Below are 23333 nucleotides of genomic sequence, written 5' to 3' on the forward strand. Positions count from 1 at the left end.
GAGAAATTCCAGTTATATATGCAATAACAATAACATATTAAAGTATGGAGTTTGGCAGAGAAGGAGTTAACAGGAAAATGGGCTGCGGTATAGCCAATCATTAAATGAGAGACCAAAATGTTTAAGAGATAAGATTTTGGTACAATGCTGAAATTCCTGTGGTTGTTTTTTCTGTTTTGCTGAGTAGATAACAAGCAAGTTTATAGTTAATCAGGGATGCTGCTTTTAGCTGCATGAAATTCCTAGCAGATGTCTGAAGAGCGATGTCCCCCATTGCTTCTGAACTTTGTCCCTGTGATGCTTCTGTGGTCTTTTTTGCTTAACTCCTTTTTGCTAAATGTCAATATGGCCCAGACTCTCCCAGACACTCTGCTATTTGTTATCACACACAAGATAGAGGACGTGAAATGGTTACCTAGAAACTCTACAAAACTACAGCTAGAAATGATGAAAGGAGAAATGAAGATAATTCAAGGGCTCTTGTATCAACAGCTCTGTCAATTACTAACTGGGTGACCTTAATTAAATTACTTTTCTACAGTTCATTTTCCTCTCTGTGAAATGAGTATTATCATTAGGCCCATAATTATTATTATAACTATGCAAAAAATTGGACAATAATGATATAAAAATGATTAAGGCATAATACATAGCCTCAAGGAACTCACAATCTAGTGAGGAAGACAGAGTTGAAAAAGCATTTATTATGTAGATGTCACATGGAAGGATAGGCAGCATCTGAGGATATGGCAGGGTAAGTTTTAAAGTGTGGGCTCACGCTTGGTGCTATAGCTCAGCGGTCAGAGCGCCAACCCTGCACACCAGGGGTGGTGGGTACAAACCTTGTGATGTCTGCTTAACCAACAACAACAACAACAACCATAACAGTGAAGGCTTGGGGTTTATCTTGAAAGGATTCAAAGAGATCATCAGATAACAACAGCCAGCAGCCTCCACATTTGTAATAGGCACTCCACTAATGTTAAGTTGCTTTGTCTTCATTTTGGAGTGATATTAGTTACACATTCTTGCAACAGAACTGAACATTTTTGTACCAGGCGATATCAAAGTTGTGAAACATAAATCCCTTCAGGGAGATAAACTCCTGTACTTTTTGAAAATGAATATTACAAAGACTATATTCAAGAAGCTGTTCCATTACTCTCTAAAGCTTGAAATTTTAAAAGTTTCTTAGTCAAAGCTAACATTCTTTTTCAAAGACTGTACCTAGTTTACAAACCCTAGGGACTCATGAAGGGAAATACACAAAGAAACTAAGATGGGGGAAAAAAAATAAACTCAGCCAAGATTTTTCTCAAGAACTTTGGCCTCTTCTCTTAACTGGTTACTTAACTATTTAACAATTGTTATGCATGTTTGTGGAAATCTTTTCAAGACAAGATAAGAAGTATAAAAATCTGCGACTTTGGAATGCTTAATTCTTAGAATGAATGGGTGAAATGTGTTTTTGGCATGTAGTGTTTGAACTACTTGACTTAACTGTCATTCCCCCATTCCTCACCCTTGTGAGTCAAACTAATTAATTATTCTGCTCATCCTAGATCTGGCCTCAGAATTTTAACATGATTAATTAGGAAGCCTCCACCAACATAAAGCAATTGTAGATAATGGGAGTGACATGTGAGGAGCTGATGGAGAGCATGGGGGAGAGTGTGATGAAAAAGGATGAGGTTTACCTCAAGAATGTGGCAGTGGGGTAGCATTAATAAGGGTGATGTAGGCATTTATGTCTGGTTGTGTTGGGTCCAATCTCATTTCCTATAGCACACAGCTGGGTGTTTTTCCCTAGTGGCTAAACTGAAAGAGTCTCAAATGGGCCTGAGAAAAAGCAATAGATGGAATTTTAATGACATATAATCTGGAGGAAATGCAAGAAAAAACTGGAAAAGACTAAGGAAAGGAAGAATCATGTTGTATTTCTGTTTGCATTTTGCAAATGGCCCTGACCCACTTTGATATAGCAGATCACATCCTTTCCTTATTTTGCTCTTCTGCTTCTGGCCGAGACACACAGAGATGAGGGTACAGAAGGGCCTAGGGAACCTCCCTTACTTTGCTTTTTATAGTCATGCGTGTTCTTGCCGTATTTTCTCCTGCTAGACTGCAAATTCCTTGTAGGCAAGCATATCTTACTGTTTGTTCTTTGTGTCCTCTATAATAGTGTCTACCACAAATATTAATGGGAATGGTGGATATTAAATATTCTTGCAGTTGAGCTTAGAATCCACACACCTCTCTGCATATAACGGTCTCCAATTCATTATTCCATAAAGCATAGCCCCATTTTTCTAGGGTGATGTCTTCTCAGTGGCGGCACTCCCTACAGATATACTAGGTCTATAAAGAAAAGCAACTACAGAGCTTTGCAAGGATGCAGGTGCTCCCCTCTTTAATGTGCCTTGTAATGCTGTAGTGAAGAGAGTGCTTTAAGAGCCTTCTCATGGAAGAGTAGAGAGGGTGGACATGCTTGGTAACACATGATACAGTTTAACATTCTTGTCTCCCCAAGCCCTTGGATTGATTTTTCCACATCATTCCAGAAAAGCTCTGGCATCTCAACTGTATCAAGTATAGGCTATCTTTGAGTCCAAGTTTCAGTCAATAAATTTTGAGAGCCACCTTCAGGTGCATGAGCTAACATATAAAATCTGGAATCTCTAGCAGAGATTTGGCCCTCTATTTTACCCTGCTTAGTCTAACATCCTTAGAGTACACTCCTAAACATAGTCCCCAGACTTCTGCTGATATGTACTGACAAAGACTTGCAATTCCTCTGATGTGTATGCTAGTTCTTCCTGGGTCATATTATGTTCCTCTGTTCCCTTGGAGCACACTGACATTTAACCATAGTTATAGGTCTACTGGCAATAGAGGGTGGTTAATCTGCCTCAGGTGAGGTTACCATAGAGTTTTCAAGGACAGGAAGGCTCGTCTCCAGAGGGCATGCTATTTTCACTAACAGGCAAAACTTAGAGTGACTTGGAGTTTCAAGATGTCGGTGTTACCTGGTCCAAGGAAAAGTCCCCATTCCAATTTTCAGGATCCCATTCTTTTGCAATCCATGCCTTAACTTTCACATAAAAAATGTGATGTCATTGTGACTTCAGCTATTACTATAATTCAGCAACCCTTAAAAGGAAATTTAGTACTTGACTTTCAATAATATGAAAAGGTTCTTTTATAGTTTTCAGGGAAGCATTCTGGTCATTGACTGTGACTTCAACTGAAAGACACGAGCTTGTCATTTCCTTCCTATGAATGCTTAAAGGACACTCAGATGAATCTATCCCCTACCACTGTCCTTATAGTCATCTGCACTGCCATATTTGGCAATGCATCCACTACTGGGTCAGCCATTAGCTTCAGTTGGTACCTCATCCCGAGCAACCACAAATGAGAGTTGGACCAGTTGGAATACTCTGTGTGCCATGGATATCTAGCACCTCATTCCCCCTGGGGGAAAAGCTCAGCCAAAGGGCATCACTAATTAAATCCTCAAATTTTATCTTTGTGCGTCCATCTCCTGGGATCACTCCTGCTACTAATTTTATCATCAGTCAGGATCCAATCATGAGACAGAAATCACACAGTATTTTTAACATGAAAGATTTAAAATAAAGAATGATTACTTGTAACAGGGTATTAAAGTAATAAGGGGGTGACCAGTAAGATGCAAAGAGACTTCTTTTTTTTTTTTTTTTGAGACAGAGTTCACTATGTTGTCCTCAGTAGAGTGATGTGGAGTCATAGCTCATGGCAACCTCAAACTCTTGGGCTTCAGCGATTCTCTTGTCTCAGCCTCCCAAGTAGCTGAGACTACAGGCATCTGCCACAACACCCGGCTACTTTTTTGTTGCAGTTGTCATTGTTGTTCAGCTGGCCCGCGCCGGATTTGAACCCACCAGCTTTGGGGTATATGGCTGATGCTGTAACCACTGTGCTACCAGCACCAAGCCTGCAAAAAGAATTCTAAAGAATATAGGAAAAGGGTGGCACATGTGGCTCAAGGAGTAGGGCACCAGCCCCATATACTGGAGGTGGCAGGTTCAAACCCAGTCCTGGCCAAAAACTGAAGAAAAAAAAAAAAAAAATATATATATATATATATATGAATAGCAGATCAAGGGATCAGCTACTGCCCTTAGTGCTGAGATATTGAAGAAGTCCCATGATTGGGATTCAATGGATGCCAAAAAAATGCACTGAGGGTGCAAAGCTATCCAAAGGCTGTGGAGAGCCATTCATGAGGTACCCCACTGCAAAACCACCTGAGGGGTTCTAGGCAAAGGTCTTCATAGGAGATGCTTGCAAAGTTCCTGGGAGTGTTCCCAGAGAAGGTGTCCATGGGAGGTGCTATGAACTGCTGGCCATTGAGTGCTGCTGGAACTGGGTGCTACAGAAGCCACATACATTGTAAGAACCTGTCTAAAGGAGCACACCAGACATACAGGCAAACGTCTCCTTTCTCCAGTGTTACTCCTATGCCCTCTACTGACAGAACTTAATCTCATGCTAGCTGGAAAAGGAGAAATATTTACAGGATTTATCTCTATTATCACAAAGCAGGCAATGAAAGGTTTATTTGGAACCTTGAAGCAGCAACTCGATAATTGGCTCAGGAGTACATTTCCTTTAACTAGAAAAACCTCACAGTGAGGTTTTTTTCAGGGGCTCTCTGAAAGGCAATATGAAAGGCCTCTTTGAGGAACTGATAAAAACCCTGGACTCTCCCTTTAGATAAATGCCCATGTGTGTAAATGCACACAGTTATATAGACAATTCAGGTGTATGTACAGCTCAGATGTCTATCCCTAAAGCCAGATAAAGAACCTCTGGGGTAGGCCAATGACTTTTTTCCAGGTTCGTTTTAATAAATTGAACATATTCTTAACTTTGTTCAAATGTAGAGTAGCATGTAATTTCCCCCAACTCCACTAAATTATATTTGCTTCTTCACAACAAAGACAAATGTTTATGAACATTTGAGAAATACAGCCAGTAGAGTTACATAGTTTTAAATTTGGCAGGGAGAAAACTGGTGAAAAACCTTTGGGAAGAGAGAGGCTGATTGCCAGTAGAAGGGCAAGCAGTTGAAAAACTGCAATACTGACTGATATTGGGATTCAAACTGGGATAATAAGTATGTAAAAGAAAAGGGGTATCTGGTATGATCTTCTATGCTTTGGTTATGGTGGCTGGTCTCCAATTTGAGACCAATGGTTCTTACCTCCTGATATTTATGCCTGTATTTGCTCTCCTCCTACTTGACTCAGTGCTACTGGTCTCTTGGATCTCTCATTCTGGGGGAATCCTGTTGCCATGTTGTGAGGATACTCAAACTCCACTCTGCAGAGAGGGCCATATGGGAACAAACTGAGATTTCACACCAGTATCCAGCACCAACTTGCCAGCATTATGGATAAACGAATTGGAAAGTAGATCCTCTTGTCCCAATCAAGTCTTCAGATGACTGCATGCCAGCTGAAATCTTGACTGCAATGTCATGAGTGTCTCAAACCAGAAGCAGCAGCTAACAGCTGCTCCCAGTTTTGAAGATAACTTGTTTTGCAGTAGTAGTTAACTAATACATACATTTAGGTCAAAATTCTCAAAGGGTGAACAGTATAAAGGACTTACCCTCCACCCCTGGTCACCTAGAAGAGCATCTATGACATGCTATTTAGCTATAACATTCTCCAAAAATTATCCTTAATAAGCCACTAGATTGGATCATCAGAAAAATTAGAGGCATCTATTTTTGTCAAATGGTTCTAAATACCGACTAGACAAATAGCTACTGAAAAGCAGGAAATTCAACCAGTTTAGGCAGATGTCTATTAAGAGAGAAACCAATAGAAACACAGATGTGTCCTTATGAAGAGTAGTCTAAGAAAATCACAGTATGAACTACTGTGCTTGTTGTGTTCATCATAATGTATGAGGGCTATTACAGTCTAATCCAAAGGTAAGCCACCATTCTGAGAGATCTGGAAACTATTCCTAAGGATGGCTGAAGGATCTAAGGCTGTTTAGTCTGGAAAAGACAGCATTTTATAGTTGTCTATTTGAAGGTCTAGCATGTAGAATTAAGAGTAAACACATCTTGAATTGATCAAAAGGGGAAAAGTAGGCCTAATGAAAAATTTTAGGAATGCAAATTTCAATTCACTTATAACAACCATGGCTATTTTGATAACAGATTATGCTGGAGTGAAAACTATGGCACTCCCTCGTCCTGGAAACATTTAAACCAAGGTAGGCTAATACTTCAGAGATGTGGTAAGTGATTCATTCCAGCAGTACCTGCAAGACTGATCTAGATGACCTCAAAGATGTTATTCTTGAAAGACTTTTCCTCTTGAAAATGTTTTGTTATCAATGGATTTATTTATTTATTTAGAGACAGAGTCTCACTATGTTGCTCAGGCTAGAGTGCCATGGTGTCAGGCTAGCTCACAGCAACTTCAGATTTCTGGATTCAAGCAATCCTCCTACCTTAGCCTCCTGAGTAGGACTACAGGCACTCACAATAATGCCCAGCTAGTTTTTCTCTTTTTAATAGAGATGGGGTCTCACCCTTGCTCAGGCTGGTCTCAAACTCAAGGCTCAAGGGATCCTCTGTCTTGGCTTTCCAGAGTGCTACATGTGTTTTACAGACATAAGCCGGCCTCTCAATGGTTATCTTCAAATAAGAAATATCCATGTAGTGGAAAGAGTATGCATTATAGTAGAATCAGAACTTTACTTGGAACTTACTAGCTGTGTGACTTTGAGCAGGGCATTTACCCTTTCTAAGCTCCACCATCCTTACCACCTCTCAGGGCTGTTCTAAGAATTCATTAGGTGAAAACACCTATTCAGCATTTAATGCATGTGCAGTTTTCTTTGTTCCATTTTCTATAAGATGATTTATAATCAAACATCTGGGACCAATTAAGATTTTTAAAGTACAGTACTGAAATGAACTAATTTTCCTAGGCTTCAAGGGTAGGTTTTCATTTAAAAAAAAACAATAAACTTGATTAAGATTTAATTAGATGGTTTGTGACACAGCATCTTTAAAAAACTGATGAGCATGGTTAAAGTGGAAATGGAAGGAATAAGAAGCCAGATGGCCAACATCATCCTTGAAATCTGCAACTGCCAGATCATCATTTCACTGAAGTCATTGCTTCCAAGAGAGCTAACAAACAAACAAACAAACTCTACTACTCAACATGATAAAACTATTTTAGTTTCCTGGAAGATACTCCAAATTTCAGTATGAAAAACTCAGTGACAAGCACTTCACTTTCTTTGAATTTTTAAGTGAAACTGGAATTTCATTGAATGAATCATAACATATTTTCTAGCTGTCCTTCTTTCTACCTCAAAGATTAAAAGAAGTAGAAGTATATGAACATCCCACAAGCACTAGAAATCAATTTTTATTTACAAATATTGATAATTTTCTTTAAATTTCTATTTGTTAACAGCGGGAGCTAACTTACGGGCAGAAATCACCCTGAAATCACCCTAAACCAAGTTACATGCCCTGAATAGTTAATATTGTTAAAGTAGATAAGTATTTATTATTAACAATCACAAATCTTTTATTATCTATTACCATCATGCTCTTGAGAATACTCATTAGGGGTTGTCTTTAGTAACAAATGGTAACTGAGAAGTACAATTGTTCTTTCATATTTTCAATTCTTATCTACAACACATACAGTGATTTAAACGGGCAGCTCAATGCTCAGAGCTGCCTTGCACCAACTGCTGCTATCTTGTATCCCTGCAAAGGTAATTATTTTTACTACTACAAATTCCAAGTCAAAGATTATCAGTATTCTGGGGACCACCCTTTCATACATTGTTCTAGACACACAGCTGTATACATATATTTTAATAAAAATAGAATATTTATATACTATTGTTACTGTGGCCAAAATCAACATCATCAAATTTTAAGGTACTTAAGTGGCTGAAAAGTTTAAAAAAAATTTTTGTCTGACACAGTATCATCTTCATACCTATATATCTTGATTTGTTGAATGTTGATTGCAAATTTTTTTGTCCATAGCAGTGAATCTTTGATGGACTCTTTTTTAAATAGTGCTTATCACCATGAAATACACATTTTATTAATAATGTACATTTCATAGATGGCCACATCACCTTCAAAGTATTCCTGAAAGTTTAGTCATAGACATAAGTGACAAGAGCTGCAGGGTTAAGTGGTAGTGTGGCGGTTAAGACTTCCTGGCTTAAAGAGGAATTGATAAAAAACAAGAAGTCTCGAGGTTAGACAGCCTAGGGCCTCTAGGGTAGCACAATGACGCCATCAAAGACACAGCCCCTTTGAATTTTTCTGCTCAGCCAGGGGGTTTGTTGCTTCACGAGTCAACTGTTACTTCTTCACATTTCTCCAGGAAGGACAGGTATAGGTCAAGGGCAAGGACGAACTCTCGTTGAGACAGGTCACCTAAATGCTTTCTTAGGAGCCCTCCAACTTTCATTTCATTGGCTGGAACAGTGTCAAACAGCTGCCCCGAGCTGCAAGGGTATCTGAAACACTATTTTTTAACTAGAATTAAGCTTCCATTAGAGTGACAGGGTAACAGAGTCCATTATAGAAAACCTGTATCACAGCGAATTGTCATCATTCCAAGACTGGAATTAAAGGGACTTCACCATTTCAGATGTGCAGTTGACAGGGTACAGCTAAGACATGGTTGGTGTTCTACCATAAACAGGAAGGGGAGGGCAGGGCTGTGTGAGGCATCCTGTTGTATTAGCAGTTGGGAGAAGAATTTCCCTTTGGTAGCTTTAAGCCCCTAATGACTTTGGGAGGGAAAGAGAGTGCCTCCCAAAGCCACCTATACCATCTGTAAGTGGTAGTCTGGAGCTGTGAAAACGTGCTTCTAATAACATGTAACTTCACTACACCGACTCCTAAACTGGGGCAGAAAATGAAAAGTTAACTTTGGGCAGTAGACTCAACCTTACATTCCTACGTCTAAAAAAACCTAAAAATAATACTGCTGTCCCACTTCATCACACGTTGATAGGTGCTCAGTGAACACCTGCCAACTTTTGCGAAGATTATGAGAAACGAGACGGAAATTGAAATCATCTAGTCATCAGCATGCAGTCATCAGGTAGGCATTACTGTCCCCATTTAGAGAAATAAACAGGCCCAGAAAGGTTAGGTGGGGGAAATACAGGAAGTAGACGTGGACTTCAGGTTGAACCGAAATCCTTATGTAGTGTACCCCACTGCCTCTTTGCCAAAGCTTCTGGCACCGTGCTTTGCAGACAACGTTAAGTGTGATTCAGCACCAGGAAGGACATCAACTTTTGCAGACAACTCTTGGGGCGGTGAAACACTTCCTAAATCCTCAGGGTGTGGTCAAGACCCGGTAAGCTAGCGCCAGCTAAGCTAATGGCTAGGCCGCTGTAGGGCTGGGCCCCGGGGCCAAGCGACAGCCAGGCCCTGCAGCCGGAGACACCCGACCGGCCTCCAGCTAACGCGGAACCCTGCAGCTCCGGACCCGGCCCATCCCCGCGCCGCTGCCGCGCCGACTGGCCGCGCGCAGGGGCGTGCCGCGCGTGACGCACTTCCGCCCGGAGACTTCTGGCTTAAAGGGGACCCAGACCCTCTTCACAACAACAAAACCAGCGCTCGTGCGGCCAGCGGCGCGGCTCACGTCCCCACCCTTCCGCCACCTGCCGTCACCTCGGCAGTGCCCAGCCCAGCCCTGCCCAGCCCTCCGCTACCCAGCCCGACGGGGTCAGGCAGAGAGCTGAGCCTCTACCTTCGGCCAACTTCTCTCACTGACACCCGCGCCGCCTCGCGAGACCCGGGACTGTGTTGTGCCCGCCGCCGCCGCGCAGCAGGAAGGGAGTGGCCGCCGGGGAGAACGCCCAGCCGGACTGTGTGGCGGGTGGCCCTGTCTGGACGCGGAGGGCGGCGGTGGCGGGCCCCGCGGCCTTTTCTCAGGTACTCTCCGCGGCTGACCGCCCTGAGGCGTCTAACCCCTTCCCTGGCCAGCGCAGCTGGGCCGTCGCGTAGGGGCCTTGTTGCGTTTCAGCTTTGGGGGTCGTGGCGGGATGGGGCGATGACCGCGGCCGTAGTGTCCTCACCCCTCCCACTCTCCCTACTCATCGCTTATTCTCTCTCCCCCCTCCCCCGCCTGCCTCCACAGTCCGGAGCCCGGCGGAGCCCGGACCTGGCGGGGAGAGCTGCATCCACGGCCCGGCACCCAGACCTCGCCGCCGCCGCCACCACCACCGCCACCGCCACGGTCCATCCTTGGTACCGGCAATGGCCTTCATATCGCCGGATGCACTTGTGACTGATTTGGACACGAAATACTAAGAACTCACTTCCGTCTTAACCCATTCGCGCCGGCGGTAACGACCTCGGCTCATTTGGGGTTAACTGTTGTTCCTCTTGACTTTGTCCGACTTTGGGGGAACCATGGACCAAAGTGGGATGGAGATTCCTGTGACTCTCATCATTAAAGCACCGAATCAGAAATACAGTGACCAGACTATTAGCTGCTTCTTGAACTGGACCGTGGGGAAACTAAAAACGCATCTATCTAACGTATACCCTAGTAAACCAGTAAGTGTGTAAAAGCTGGGCGCAAATTCTCTGACCAGCAGCTTTTCGTGCCATGTACCTTCCTTCTCCCTTTTTCTCCCCTCACTCCCCTCTTGAATCAAATAGGCCTCTCATTGGTACACTGTGAAGTATTTTGAGTTTAGAGGTTGTGAATGTCTCTTGAGTGTCTGAAACATTATTAGTATCTTCCTGATGAGGTTCAGTTAATTAGAGTATGCAGAAATATCAAGGGACACAGTAATTGGCAGGCTTGGAAAAGACACCTTGAACTTAAAAGTCATCAACTTAATATGGGAATAACAGATGCATCCCTTTAAAAAGAAAAAAGATAAAGAAGCACTAAAACTTTTATTGCATAATAGACTAAGATCCTAGTTTACTTTCAGCAGCTGGTGCAGAAGTTTCGAGAGAAATTGAAATAATTTTTTCTTGGAAATAAGTGTCTGACACCTGTAAAAATTATACTTTCACGACTACTATATCTGTTTCAAGAAGCAAAGAGTTAAAGATGTGGATTCAATTTCTTACATCACTTCTCCTTTCACATTTTTCTCCTGTAGAGGATGCATGGACATATCTTTAGAAGAGAACTGTCCTTCCACCCCCCACCGTTTGGTACATCTTTTTATTCCTTTCATATGGCCATATGTAGATCATTGTGTCAGCGTTTTTCATTCTGAATCATATCTGGATATTGCAAACATAAATACAGACAGTACAGGTCCATCTGTCCTCAGAGTCAGATTTGAAAGGACATAGTTAGTAATAAGTCTTATGGAGTACTGTGTACAAAAGTGAAGCGTTCACATTCTCCATTGTATAAATTTTTGATTTTATTTTTTGAGATAGGATCTTGTTCTGTTGCTCAAGCTGTAATGCAGTGGCATCATCATAGTTCTCTGCATCCTCAAATTTCTAGGCTCACACCATCCTATTGTTTCAGTCTCCCAAGTAGCTGAGACGACAGGCATGTACCACCACTCCTGGCTAATGTTTCTATTTTTTATGGAGCAATGGGGATCTCCCTGTATTGCTCAGGCTGGTCTTGAACTCCTGGCCTCAAGCCTCCAAAAATTCTAGCTACCATACCCGCTAAATTTTTATTCTTGAATAAGTAGTGTTTGGTTACTACACCTTTTGTTTAAATAATGAAGAGCTTGGATTTTAGGGTGATAAATATTTTTAGCATCAAGCAGACTTAAGCATGGATCCATTAGAAGGCAACTATGCTTTCTAGGCTTAACACGTTTTATGCACCTAAGTAAGGAAAACATTCGATCTGTATTAAGATACCTGTGGATTAGGATTGTGTCAGTTGCAATATTGTTTAGTTAGGTTTTTAGTCTTCTGTAATAACTACAGAAATAGGGCAGTTGTTGCAAAAATAGGTTTAGAAAAAAAACTTAGGTGGCATTAGCTGTGTTCGTCAGCACTTAGAAATACAAATATTTTCAGTAGAGGAGAAAAAGCCCTGAGGTATTTAAGAACTTGGAACAAACTACTGGGAGCTCTCATTCACATGTTTTGTTAAAATGTTAAGATTTATAAAGTAACAATTTGAAAATTTCTGCTTTACAGAGGTTATCCTGTTGCATATGATTAGTTTTTACACATTTTTGAAGTAGAAAATAGCTTTTTAAAGTTGTCAAGATTGAAAGTGATAGACTTCCATAATACAGCCCAGATACCATTTGTAAGAACTTTCTCGAACATATATACTTATGTGAGATCTTTATATTATATTATATATAAAGGTCCCTTTATATATAATATATTATATAATAATATTTATATATTATAAAGGTCCCTTTATAACCCAAAGGGACCTGGTCTGCAGTATATGCCAGGGGTACCCAATTTTTTTTCTGCTGCACGTTGGATGAAGAAGAGTTGTCTTGGGCCATACATTAAATACATAAACACTAACAAAAGCTGATTAGCAAAAAAAAAACCCCATGCATACTTTTCATTCTGACACGACAGATAAGCAAAAACAGTCCATACAAAATCATGTGGCCCACAGGTTGGATGCCCCTGAATAGACCAAGACCAGAAAGTTACCACTTTCTGTAACTTTTTTAAGTATCTGAAAGGGGGCTGTGAAACCTATTTGTCTCTTCTGCCCCAGTGGCAGGAATTCTGCCTGTGCAGTACTGTTGGTGTCCTTGAGACCAAGTTCAGTGGCAGAACTTCTCTTCCTCCTTCCCAGTCTCCTGCCTCTTGTAGACACACTGGAGACACTTTTGGAGACTATGTGTATCAAATACCAGTCTATTAAATAATCACCTAACCTTGTGGCAAACTTAACCTTTTTTCTCCTCTGCTAAGTTTTCTTCAAGTGAATTGTAACATCTAAAGTTCTTTGCTAGGTTAATGAGAGCAGGTGGGGTCTGGGACTGGGGGGGTGTTCATGTATTTTTTTGTCATAGAATTTCCCTGAAAACTTATACAAAGATTAGATTTGACAGGTTTACTTCCTGGTTTATTTATTCCATGAGAATTGATTTGAAGCACCACAGTTGCTGAGTAGCTGCTTAATGGTACCCCAAGGCTATAGGTAGTTCACAACATTGGAATATGAGTCCAAAAAGTTTACTTTGTGACGTTGCTATTTAGAATTAAGAACAGTTTGATATTTAGCAATATTATAAAGAAAGTTTAGATTCTTACAACCACCCATACTGACTACTTATCATTGATTCTGTTTCAAGTGCTATTTGGTGTTTAATGGAGATCATTTCTTGTGTGTCTTCTTGCACATCTACCTGGTGAAGGTGGGTGGACTTGGAAACAGAGTAGAGCTCTAGAGCCTTATAGGAACAGGAGTTCTCACAGTAAGAAGTAGAAAAATTGGTAGGTCTGGTGGACGCCGCTCTAATTGGATCTCATAGGTTAGGAGTAGGTGGAGGGTCTTGGTCTCAGTGGGCAGTGGCTTCTAGGAAAATAAGTGGGAGCTGCTGGAGGAGGGAGAATGTAGATTTGAAGTTGTCCTTTTAGGATCCCTACAAGGATAGGGTCACATGTCTACATGCTGTTAATAGAATTTTGGCTAACCTCTGCAAAGTCTTAAAATCTTAAGATCTTAGCTTTCTGGTCAGATATTGATTTGACTTAATCACAGATAATTGCCCTGTGGAGATTTAAAATTCATCATTCCCTCCCCCCTTAAACTCACAATACATATATCCTTCCTCACCTAAAGCACGCTTTCTTGGGCTTCACTTATTTATTTAACTAGGATTTTATTGACCTGGCCTTCGAATGTCTATACTAAGCATGAAGATGATGATAAGAGTCCTTTGCTCTTAAGAAGCTCAGATCTAGTAGGGGATACAGACATGTAAGTAAATAACTATATTAATATGTGACTAGTGTTATACAGGAGGGACATACTATATGCTATAGGAACACAGGGAGGGAATGGTGCTCTCTACAATCGGGGTTAGGGGACTGTGTAAATATTTCAAGAAAAGGTTCACAGGGACATTTAAGTTTTCTTAAAGAGCTGGTAACAGTTTTAAGCAGACAAGATGAGCCAGAATAATCAGATAGCACTTTTGGTTTTCACTATTTTAATGTTTGCATTGATGACTCTGAATACTTCATATTACTGTTACTTAGTAATATAGTACTAAGTAAAAAGATTATAGATCCTTAATGGGCTATGAAAGGAAAAATACTTTCTAGATGGTTGTCATATTTATGAAACTGTTGAGCAAATTGGTCATTAAAAATCTTAGGTGTGGACTAAAGCACTTTTGGAGTTCAGTTAATTTTGAATGGTATTGGTAATTAGCTTAGGACTTTTTGGAAACTGGGAGGTACATCAGTTTATGATAATGTATGTAGTATATATGGATAGTTATGAATCTTATTCTAATATGATTTTTATCATTACTTCATGACTTTAGTTTTTCAGATCCTGAAACTGGCCCATAGCATGAAATAATTCTGAAGTTTTGGTAATTGTTATTAGGTAGTGAAGATACTTGACAAGGCCACTTTACTTGCATTTCAGACATAAATCTGAGTTTAGATTTAGTTATCAGAGATGTAAATATCAAAATAGATGTACTTCTTACCTAGTAGAATGGATTATCCTGGGGAAAACTTCAAAAATATGAATATCTAAGTCCTACTACCCACCTTTCTCATTATCTTCTTACTATTTGTTCTCTTACACAAATAGTAATGAAAATGGAACTGACTCACCTTGAATTCAGTTCTGAAGGCAGATTTTTCTGGGTCTTGATTTTGATTGTGTCCCTCAGTTCTGGGTAGGTTTCCTCAGGCACTGAATAAGTCACTTTCATAATTTCAGTCATCCTGATTAGCTAGGCAGGTTTGTGCTGCTTTTTCAAGTTATTCCTTTATTGTGAGATTCTGTTAAATTAAAAAAGCAAGACTAAAATCAATTGTATAGGGTCTATTCTGACAATGTAACAGTCCTTACCCAGATTTGCCAGAAGGAAGTCTTAATTTCTTTAATCAGTGGGAATCACTTGTAATACATAGTAAATCATTCAAAATTTATCTCTTTCATTTTTATAATTCTCTCTTACCTTATTTTGGGATGTTGTTTTTAAAACTTAATAGTTTAACCAGCTTAGAACTGTTGATTTAAAGGGGCTATAATCTGTATACAAAAATTTTAATTTTTGTCTTATAAGATTTTTAAAAATAAATTTAGGAGGGTTTTATATCACCTAGCAATATAGTTCAAATTTTTAAAAGCTTTGAATCAAACTACTGGACTTGATTCAGTACTCTCAAATTGAATGTGAAAGTTGGTAAAAAAGAGACTAAGCTAAAAGTTTGACTACTGACCAAAATTTGTGTTATTGGTGTTCTTTATAGTGTTTTATTATCTTTTTGGAAAATAATAGTACCATGAAGGAATGTTTTCTTTAATCATGGCATGCATCAGTGCTTTTTAAAATAGGATTTTTTTTTAGAACTTTTTTTTTAATCTCTGAACAGAAATACTGGTTTGATTGTCTAGAATGCTTTTATTCAACTGCTGATTTGAAATTACTGTGTACTAAGTGGTAGCCTTGTATACCAGGCCGTTTACTGAGCACTTGATATACTTTATCATATTTATTCCTCCTATACACCTTATGATGTAAGATTTATTATTAGCTCTATTTTACAGGTGAGGAAACTTAGGCTTTTTTTGATGACATTTTTTTTTGGTCTAAGGTCATAGAATTCTTTTTTTTTGCAGTTTTTGGCTGGGGCTGGGTTTGAACCCACCACCTCTGGCATATGGGCCAGCGCTCTACTCCTTTGAGCCACAGGTGCCGCCTGGTCATAGAATTCTTTTTATTTTTTTTTTTTCCGTACACAATCATGTTTTATTTTGAAACACGTCTACACTGCATTGAGCACCAACACAGGTGTGAACAAGAAACCCACAGTCCTGTCCCAGCAGGCACTGGGTCCAGTGTGTGACTTGGGGTAGAATTACTAAGTAATAGAATTGGAATTTGAATCCAGGTTGGTCTAACTTAGAAGCTTAAATTAAAGGTCTAACCTTTAATCATTACTATATACATTATTTATGATAACTATGTATAATAATATGAGGAAAGGCGTTTAAGGACATGATCATCTCTGTTATATACTAAACTAAAAAACAAACTAAATAGACTAAAAAGAACCAATTGAACTATAAACAGAGATGTACATGTTTAGATTGTTGTCCAAAAGCTAACAATAAATGGATGAATGGATAAAATAGCCTATTGCTGTCCCAACACCCTTGCAACTTAGTGTATGGTTATTTCTGTTTATTCTGATAAATTATAGGGAATGTATGGGAACATAACATCCTAAGACTGCAAAGTCACCATCTTTTCACAATGTACTGGCTTGTATGAAATATAGCAGTTGTATACGTTGGCATTCTCTGTTTATCTTTTATGTTTATCAGAAGTTTATCTTTTATGTGAATGACCTGTTAAGTGGACACAGCTAAGCAGAGAATGTCCCCTTGGAATTCTGGAGAATATTACTTTTTTTAAGTTTCCATAAGCCAGTTTTGCTTATTCCTGCTGCAAAGAGATAAGAGGTGAAGGCAGTTTGGGTAACTGTGCCTCTGTTTATAGTGTTTCTGAATTTCCTGGAGCTCTTTAGATTGGGTGAATTTAATGGGAAATGGGAAGGAGATATGTACCAGTACAAATCCACAGAATTCATTTCCCACAGAAAAGATATTTCATGTACCTCCTAGGATCCAGATCTTTAAATGATTTTAAGACTTGTTGAATTCTAAGTCCTGACATGTTACTAGTTATTACCTTCAGAAGATGTGGGTTGTAGTTCTTCAAACTAATCTATAGGTTGAAGATTGTTTTACTGAGCTATTAATATGCTAGATAGTGTATTTTAAAGTTAAAAGTCAATATTTTAAAATTAGCACATGGAATTTGATTATGCTAAATTTGGATATACTAGGAACATGATTTTTTAAGCCATAATTATGAGAGACCCATTTAGTTCTTGATATAGAGAAATCTTTTATTACTAACTAGGTGACTTTCTTAAAATATGAAAGTGTTTTTGGCTTTGTAAACTCATCTCTCAGACTCTTGTGAATATTTTAAATGTATTCATGATGTATAATATTTTATCTGTTTTTGATATCTGGTTAAACATTAAGAGAGCAAACAGTTCAGATAATGGTATTTATGTAAACCTTTTAGAAAGAAAAAGAATCTCTACAAATTTGGATTTATTTTTGGATATTATACCAGTTGCTGAACTTTCCTCATTTTGGTTTTTAGCAATGTATGTTAAGCGAGTAGCAGAGCTTTTATTGCCCATCTGGTTGAATAGCTGTTTATTTGGAGTTGGAGAGTTCTCTCTTTGGGCTGCACAGAGTACCATCAGGATGTTTCCAACTTGTTCTTCATCTTAATGTTTAGCTGACTCTGCTCTACCATATATGACTGGTCTTTGTCTAGGAAGTGGTGAAAGGAGTATAGATGATAGGATTTGCTGACTACTGGATGTGGGAGTGAATACCATAAAGAACAAGTGGTAGTGGTACTTATAAGGTAATCTTTGGAGCAAATGTCTTACCAGTAAACCTTTTAATTGACAATTAAATTAGTACTTTTAGATTTGCTAATCCTGAGTCTTCCGAATTTTTTTTTTTTTTTTTTGGCAGTTTTTGGCCGGGGCTGGGTTTGAACCCGCTGGGCTCTGGGAATACAGTAATGAACAAGATGGACATGGACTCTTTGTTCTTGGCGCTTATATTCTACTTAGGAGAAACAAAGGAATTGGAACCTAATTACAGATTGTGGTTTGTGTTGCAAAGTAAGTAAACAGGGTGTGTGAAAGGAATGCTGTACTGTAATCTTGTTAGTAAGGGAAGACCTGACTGAGGTAATTTTAAAGCTAAGATCTTTGAGATAATTAAGAGCCTGCTGTGCAAGAGCTGGCAGAGAATACCGCAGGCATGGGGTGTCTGAGTTGGGGAAGAGCTTGAGATCTAAGTGAATGCTACTTTGGCTAGTGAGTGAGGAGGAAAAGAGTATTATCAGAGGAGATTGGAGTGAGATAGAAGCCAGGTCTGGCCATGGTAAGGGATTAGAATTAAATTCAATGTATTGGGAATCTGTTAGAGATTTAAGTTTAAAGGATAATTCTAGCTGCACTATAGAGAAGCAAAAACACGAACAAACAAAAAAAAAAAGGTAAGGGGCTGTTGCAGAAGACCAGAGTAATAGCTGTGCAGGTAGAGATAGACTAATCTGAGAGGGATTTTTGGAGTTAGGGTCTCTAGGGTGTGCTGATATTTATGGAAGGCAAGACAACAGAAAGAAAAATCAAGAATAATGCTTAGGTTTTTGGTTTAAATAACTGGCTACAGGTTGTTAGGAGGCAGGAAAAAATAAGAGGAAAGATTTCAGGAATTGGGAATTGGGATCCCTTGTAGACAATTTTAAACTTTGAGTTACCTGAAGGTGTCAGATGTCATAGAATTTGGATATGTGAATCTGGGTTTAAGAGGGAGAGAGAGGCCTTGAATAGAGAGATAAATTGATAACTCATTTTAAGAACTCTAACTTTGGCAGTGCCCATAATGGGTAGGGTGCTGGCCACATACACAGAGGCTGGCGGGTTCAAACCTGGCCTGGGCCAGTTAAAACAACCAGGACAACTGCAACAAAAAAAAGATAGCCGGGCGTTGTGGCAGGCTCCTATAGTCCCAGCTACTTGGGAGGCTGAGGCAAGAGAATCGCTTGAGCCCAAGAGTTTGAGGTTACTGTGAGCTGTGACACCATGGCACTCTACCCAAGGTGACAGCTTGAGACTATGTTTCAAGAAAAAAAAAAAAAAAGAACCCTAACTTTTAGATTTAGCATTGGAGGGGCAAAGACCAGTGATTTGAATGAAATGTGCACATGATTCCGAATGATTTTTGTGAGCCGTTGAGCCCTCTTCCAGAGGTGCAAATGGTGAAAAAGCTGTGGTGTGTTTTCTTGCCAATGTCAGCACCTTTGCTGGGTGCTATTTGGTCTTTTCCTCATACTGCTGGGGACTAGGTTAACGGCTGCCCAACCTTTCAGTTGAGTGTAGTTATGGGCTTTAAGAAGAAGGATTTAGGAGTAATAGATTACCATTCCTTCTCTGGGCTGCTAATAATACTAGTCAGCTATATTTGGGGTTAAATACAATATGTGCTAATTTCTCAATAATTATTTGTAAGTTTTTCTTAACCTGGAACCCATAGTTTTGGGACTAGGAGTTCTCAAAACCTTTGATGTTGAGATTCTTGGTATAGAATTATCATTATTGATAATCTTGGATGATCGCTAGCTGACTGTCATGAAATTTCACTACCCATGTTTTTAACTAAATGATCTTCCTAAACATGTTTAACTTGTGTTACAAAGTTTTTCAATCTTGGGCTTCTAGGGACTGGATTCTCTGTTTGATTGACAGTGATTATTGTTTCTGTCAAAAATTTGTTTCAAACCTGACTATTAACAAATTATGAGAGAAAACTCTTTAAATTGAATTGTCAATTTATATATATTCGTTGTAATACTGAGTTTTCTAGCATTTTTTTTCCTGTTTTGTTTAGAAGTGATACTTGTGGTAAAGTACCTGATTAATTCCATTACTATTGCAGCTTACTAGGAAAATAGAGATAACCTTTGTAGAAAGCAAATATATATAGAAGTAGTTGGCACTACGTCCTTTCACTAAAATTCTGAAGGATGATGCAGGAAAAATAGGATGATGTAGTGTTTAGAACACTACATCCTTTCACTAAAATTCTGAAGTTTTATTAATAATTTAGATTTTGAATATGAGTTTCTTTTTACCAACATAAAAATATTTTTCTCTCTGTAGAGAATGTAAAATCATGAAAAGATTTCCTTTTGTTATTTATAAATGTCATTTTAAACTGAGACTTGAAAGTTATTTTAAGTTATGTGAGGATGGGGACATTCTTTCTTAGTTATTAGAAGTGATAGCCATTGCTCCTTTAACCAAACCTATTTTAGCAGCCTCCTACTCATGGTCTTGTACCTAATGAACATACACAATCTCCTGTTAGCCACATAACTTCTTAATCTTTGCACATAATCATTAGATCCTTGTGAAACTGCTTGGTGTAGGAGGAGTGGTTATTAAAAATTATTACCTAACGTTCATTGAAATCTCATTAGACACTGTGCTCTATTCTAAGAGGTTTATCTGCATTTCCATTGTTATGAAAATTCAGCCTTGTGAGGTAGATGTTACTGTCTTCATTTTACAGATGGGACCTTGTCCAGATTTCTTAACATCTCTTTGAAAGGCATAAGCAATGGTGCCCAATGGCCACAATAGAGATGTCCAGGCCAGGTTTATTGAAAGGCGAGGGTGAATTGCCTGGCTAGTGCAAAGGTGGCATCTGTTCATTGAAATCTGTTAGAGACCCCTTTTATATGGGGCAATAGTGGTCGGGCAAATTCCATAGCTTGCCTGGTATCTGGGGGTGAGGCTAACCAGACCCTTTGTATCTTTTTGTCTTAGGAGGAGAGAAGGAAGAGGGAGGAGGAAGGAACAGGGTTCATGTGTGGCTATGTTAGGCCTCCCAACACTCTTCATCTGTATCTGCCATATTCTTCTTTAAGTCCAACTCTTCTGCATATAACCTCATCCTTATTAGACATTGTTCTTGAAATTCTGGTGTTTTTTTTTTTTTCCTGCATCATCAGTTTTTTTCTTTCTACTGGATTAATTCCTATTGGCATATAAACATGTTGTTTCTCTCTTCTTAAAAGAAAAAACAGGCAAAATAATAAAAAAAACCAAGCTCTTGATCTCCCTTTCCTTCTAGCTGTTGTCCTATTTCTTTTTTTCCTTTTAGTGCAAAACTCCTCATTAGTTACCTGTATTAACTATCTCATTGTATTTCTTTTCTTTTGAATTCATTCCAATTTGCTTTTTACCCTGCCACTCCACCAAGATTGCTTTTATTTAGGTTTTTGTAAAAGTAATTGCGTTTTTTGCATTATTGAAATTTGCCATTTGATGCTAGGGAAGGAATTCTTAAATAAATGTGGTTATATTGTATATCATTTTAATGTGCATTTCTTAATTTATTTTTTGTTAATGACTTATCACTTGTTTATTTTGGACTATGGAAATGATGTTAGACAAAAAGCAAATTTGAGTGATTTTCTTACTCAAGCTCAAAATGGGTTGTAAAGCCATTTTGGGGAGACAACTTGCAACATCAGCAATGAATTTAGCCCAGGAACTGTTAATGAATGTATAGGACAGTCGTGGTTCAAGAAGTTTTGCAAAAGAGAGGAGAGCCTTGAATATCGGTGTACTGGCTGTTGTTGGAAGTTGACAACCAATTGAGAGCAAATGTCAAAGCTGATCTTCTGAAAACTAGACAAGAAATTGCTGAAGAACTCAACCATTTTTACTGTTGGTCAGCATTTGAAGAGAATTGGAAAGGTGAAAAAGTTCGGTGAGGAGGTGCCTCTAGAGCTGACTGAAAATCAGAACAGTTGTTGTTTTCAAGTGTCATCTCTTTTTTTGAGACAAGAGTCTTGCTTTGTCACTCTTCGTAGAGTGCTGTGGCGTCATAGCTCACAGCAACCTCCAACTTTTGGGTTCAAGGGATCCTCTTGCCTCAGCCTCCCAAGTTACTGGGACTACAGGAGCCCACAACACCTGGCTATTTATTTAGAGATGGGGTCTCACTCAGGCATTCCGCCTGCCTTAGCCTCCCATAGTGATAGGAATATAGGTGTGAGCCACCCTGCCCAGCCCACAAATGTGTCATGTTTTGTTATACCCAACAACAGTGAACCATTTCTCGATTGGATTATGATGTATGATGAAAAATGGATTTCATGTGACAACCAGCTTGGTGGTTGGACTGAGCAGAACCTCCAGAGCACCTTCCTAAAGCCAAATTTGCACCAACAAAAGGTCATGGTGACTGTTTGGTGGTCTGCTACCAGTCTGATCCACTACAGCAGTGGTTCTTAAACTTTCTAATGTCGTGATGTATTTTCATTGTTACAAAGGGGTCACCACCCACAGGTTGAGAACTGCTGCACTATAGCTTTCTGAATCTTGGTGAAAAGGTTACATCTGAGAGGTATGCTCAGCAAATCTATGAGATGCACTGAAAACTGCAACACCTGCAGCCAGCATCAGTTAACAGAGAGTGGCGCAATTCTCCATAACACCCAGTCACACCCTTCAAAAGTTGAATGAATTGGGCTGTGAAGTTTTACCTCATTCAACATACTCTCCTAACCTCTCGCCGGCATACTACCACTTCTTCGAGTATCTCAACTTTTTGTAGGGAAAACGCTTTCACAACCAGCATGATGCATAAAAGAGTTCGTCAAATTCCAAAGCACAGATTTTTATGCTACGGAATAAACGTATTTTTTTGCTGGTAACAATGTTTGATTGTAAATAGTTCCTATTTTGATTAATAAAGATGTATTTGAGCCTAGTTATAATTATTTAAAATTCATGGTCCAAAACCGCAATTACTTTTGCACCAATCTAAATAACAGCCTCACTAGTGATCTCCTTTTTGAAGAATATATATAAATAGCATAATATGAAGGAAGGATACTATGCTTAATGACAAAAGCCTGGGCACACTCAAATATCTATTAATAAACTGTAGTACTTCCAAATCATGGAAATTATGTATTTGCCTAAAAGAATAGGGAAGATGTCTTTATACTGCTAGTGTGAAAATAGGATGCAGGAGAGTAAGTATAGTGTACTTTTATGTAAGAAAAGAAGGAAAATAAAAAAAAGAAAAGAAGGAAAATAGGGGTGTGTTATATTGTTAAAAAGAAATGATAGAGGGTAATCCAAAATTAGGGAAAGGGGCAGAGACAGAAACTAAACTCCTCGTTATGTAGTTTTTAAGTTTATTACCATGTATGTTAACTTATAATTTGGAAACACCCCAAAATTAAAAAAGAGAAAAAAGTCCCTAAATGGAAACACAAGAATTTAACAAAGTCAAGATGGTGACATAGCTACAAAAATTATTTCAAGTAACTGAAATATAGCATTTTGATTGTATATCCCTAATGTGTGTATCCTAAGGGCAGAAAAAAGCCACAAGGAATCTTAAACTTTAATATGGTTAGCATCAATCTTGTTATTGTTATTTTGAAATTACATGTAGTAGAATAAA

General features: G+C 38.9%; 1 protein-coding gene across 4 annotated transcripts in view; it reads left to right on the forward strand.

Moving 5' to 3' along the window:
- Positions 1 to 9637: 9637 nt before the first annotated feature.
- HERPUD2 (HERPUD family member 2) overlaps positions 9638 to 23333 on the forward strand; it is a 41725-nt gene continuing 28029 nt past the window's right edge. For 2 of the 4 annotated variants that reach the window (XM_053553427.1, XM_053553429.1), the window contains exons 1-2: positions 9640 to 10006; positions 10212 to 10633. In XM_053553427.1, the coding sequence (XP_053409402.1) occupies positions 10487 to 10633 (147 nt within the window). In that variant the 5' untranslated portion in view covers positions 9640 to 10006; positions 10212 to 10486. Of the gene's footprint in view, positions 10007 to 10211; positions 10634 to 23333 lie in introns of all 4 variants that reach the window. The other 2 variants (XM_053553428.1, XM_053553425.1) reach the window with 2 other exon arrangements.

The sequence above is a fragment of the Nycticebus coucang genome, chromosome 11 (assembly GCF_027406575.1).
Source record: "Nycticebus coucang isolate mNycCou1 chromosome 11, mNycCou1.pri, whole genome shotgun sequence".
Lineage (NCBI taxonomy): Eukaryota > Metazoa > Chordata > Mammalia > Primates > Lorisidae > Nycticebus > Nycticebus coucang.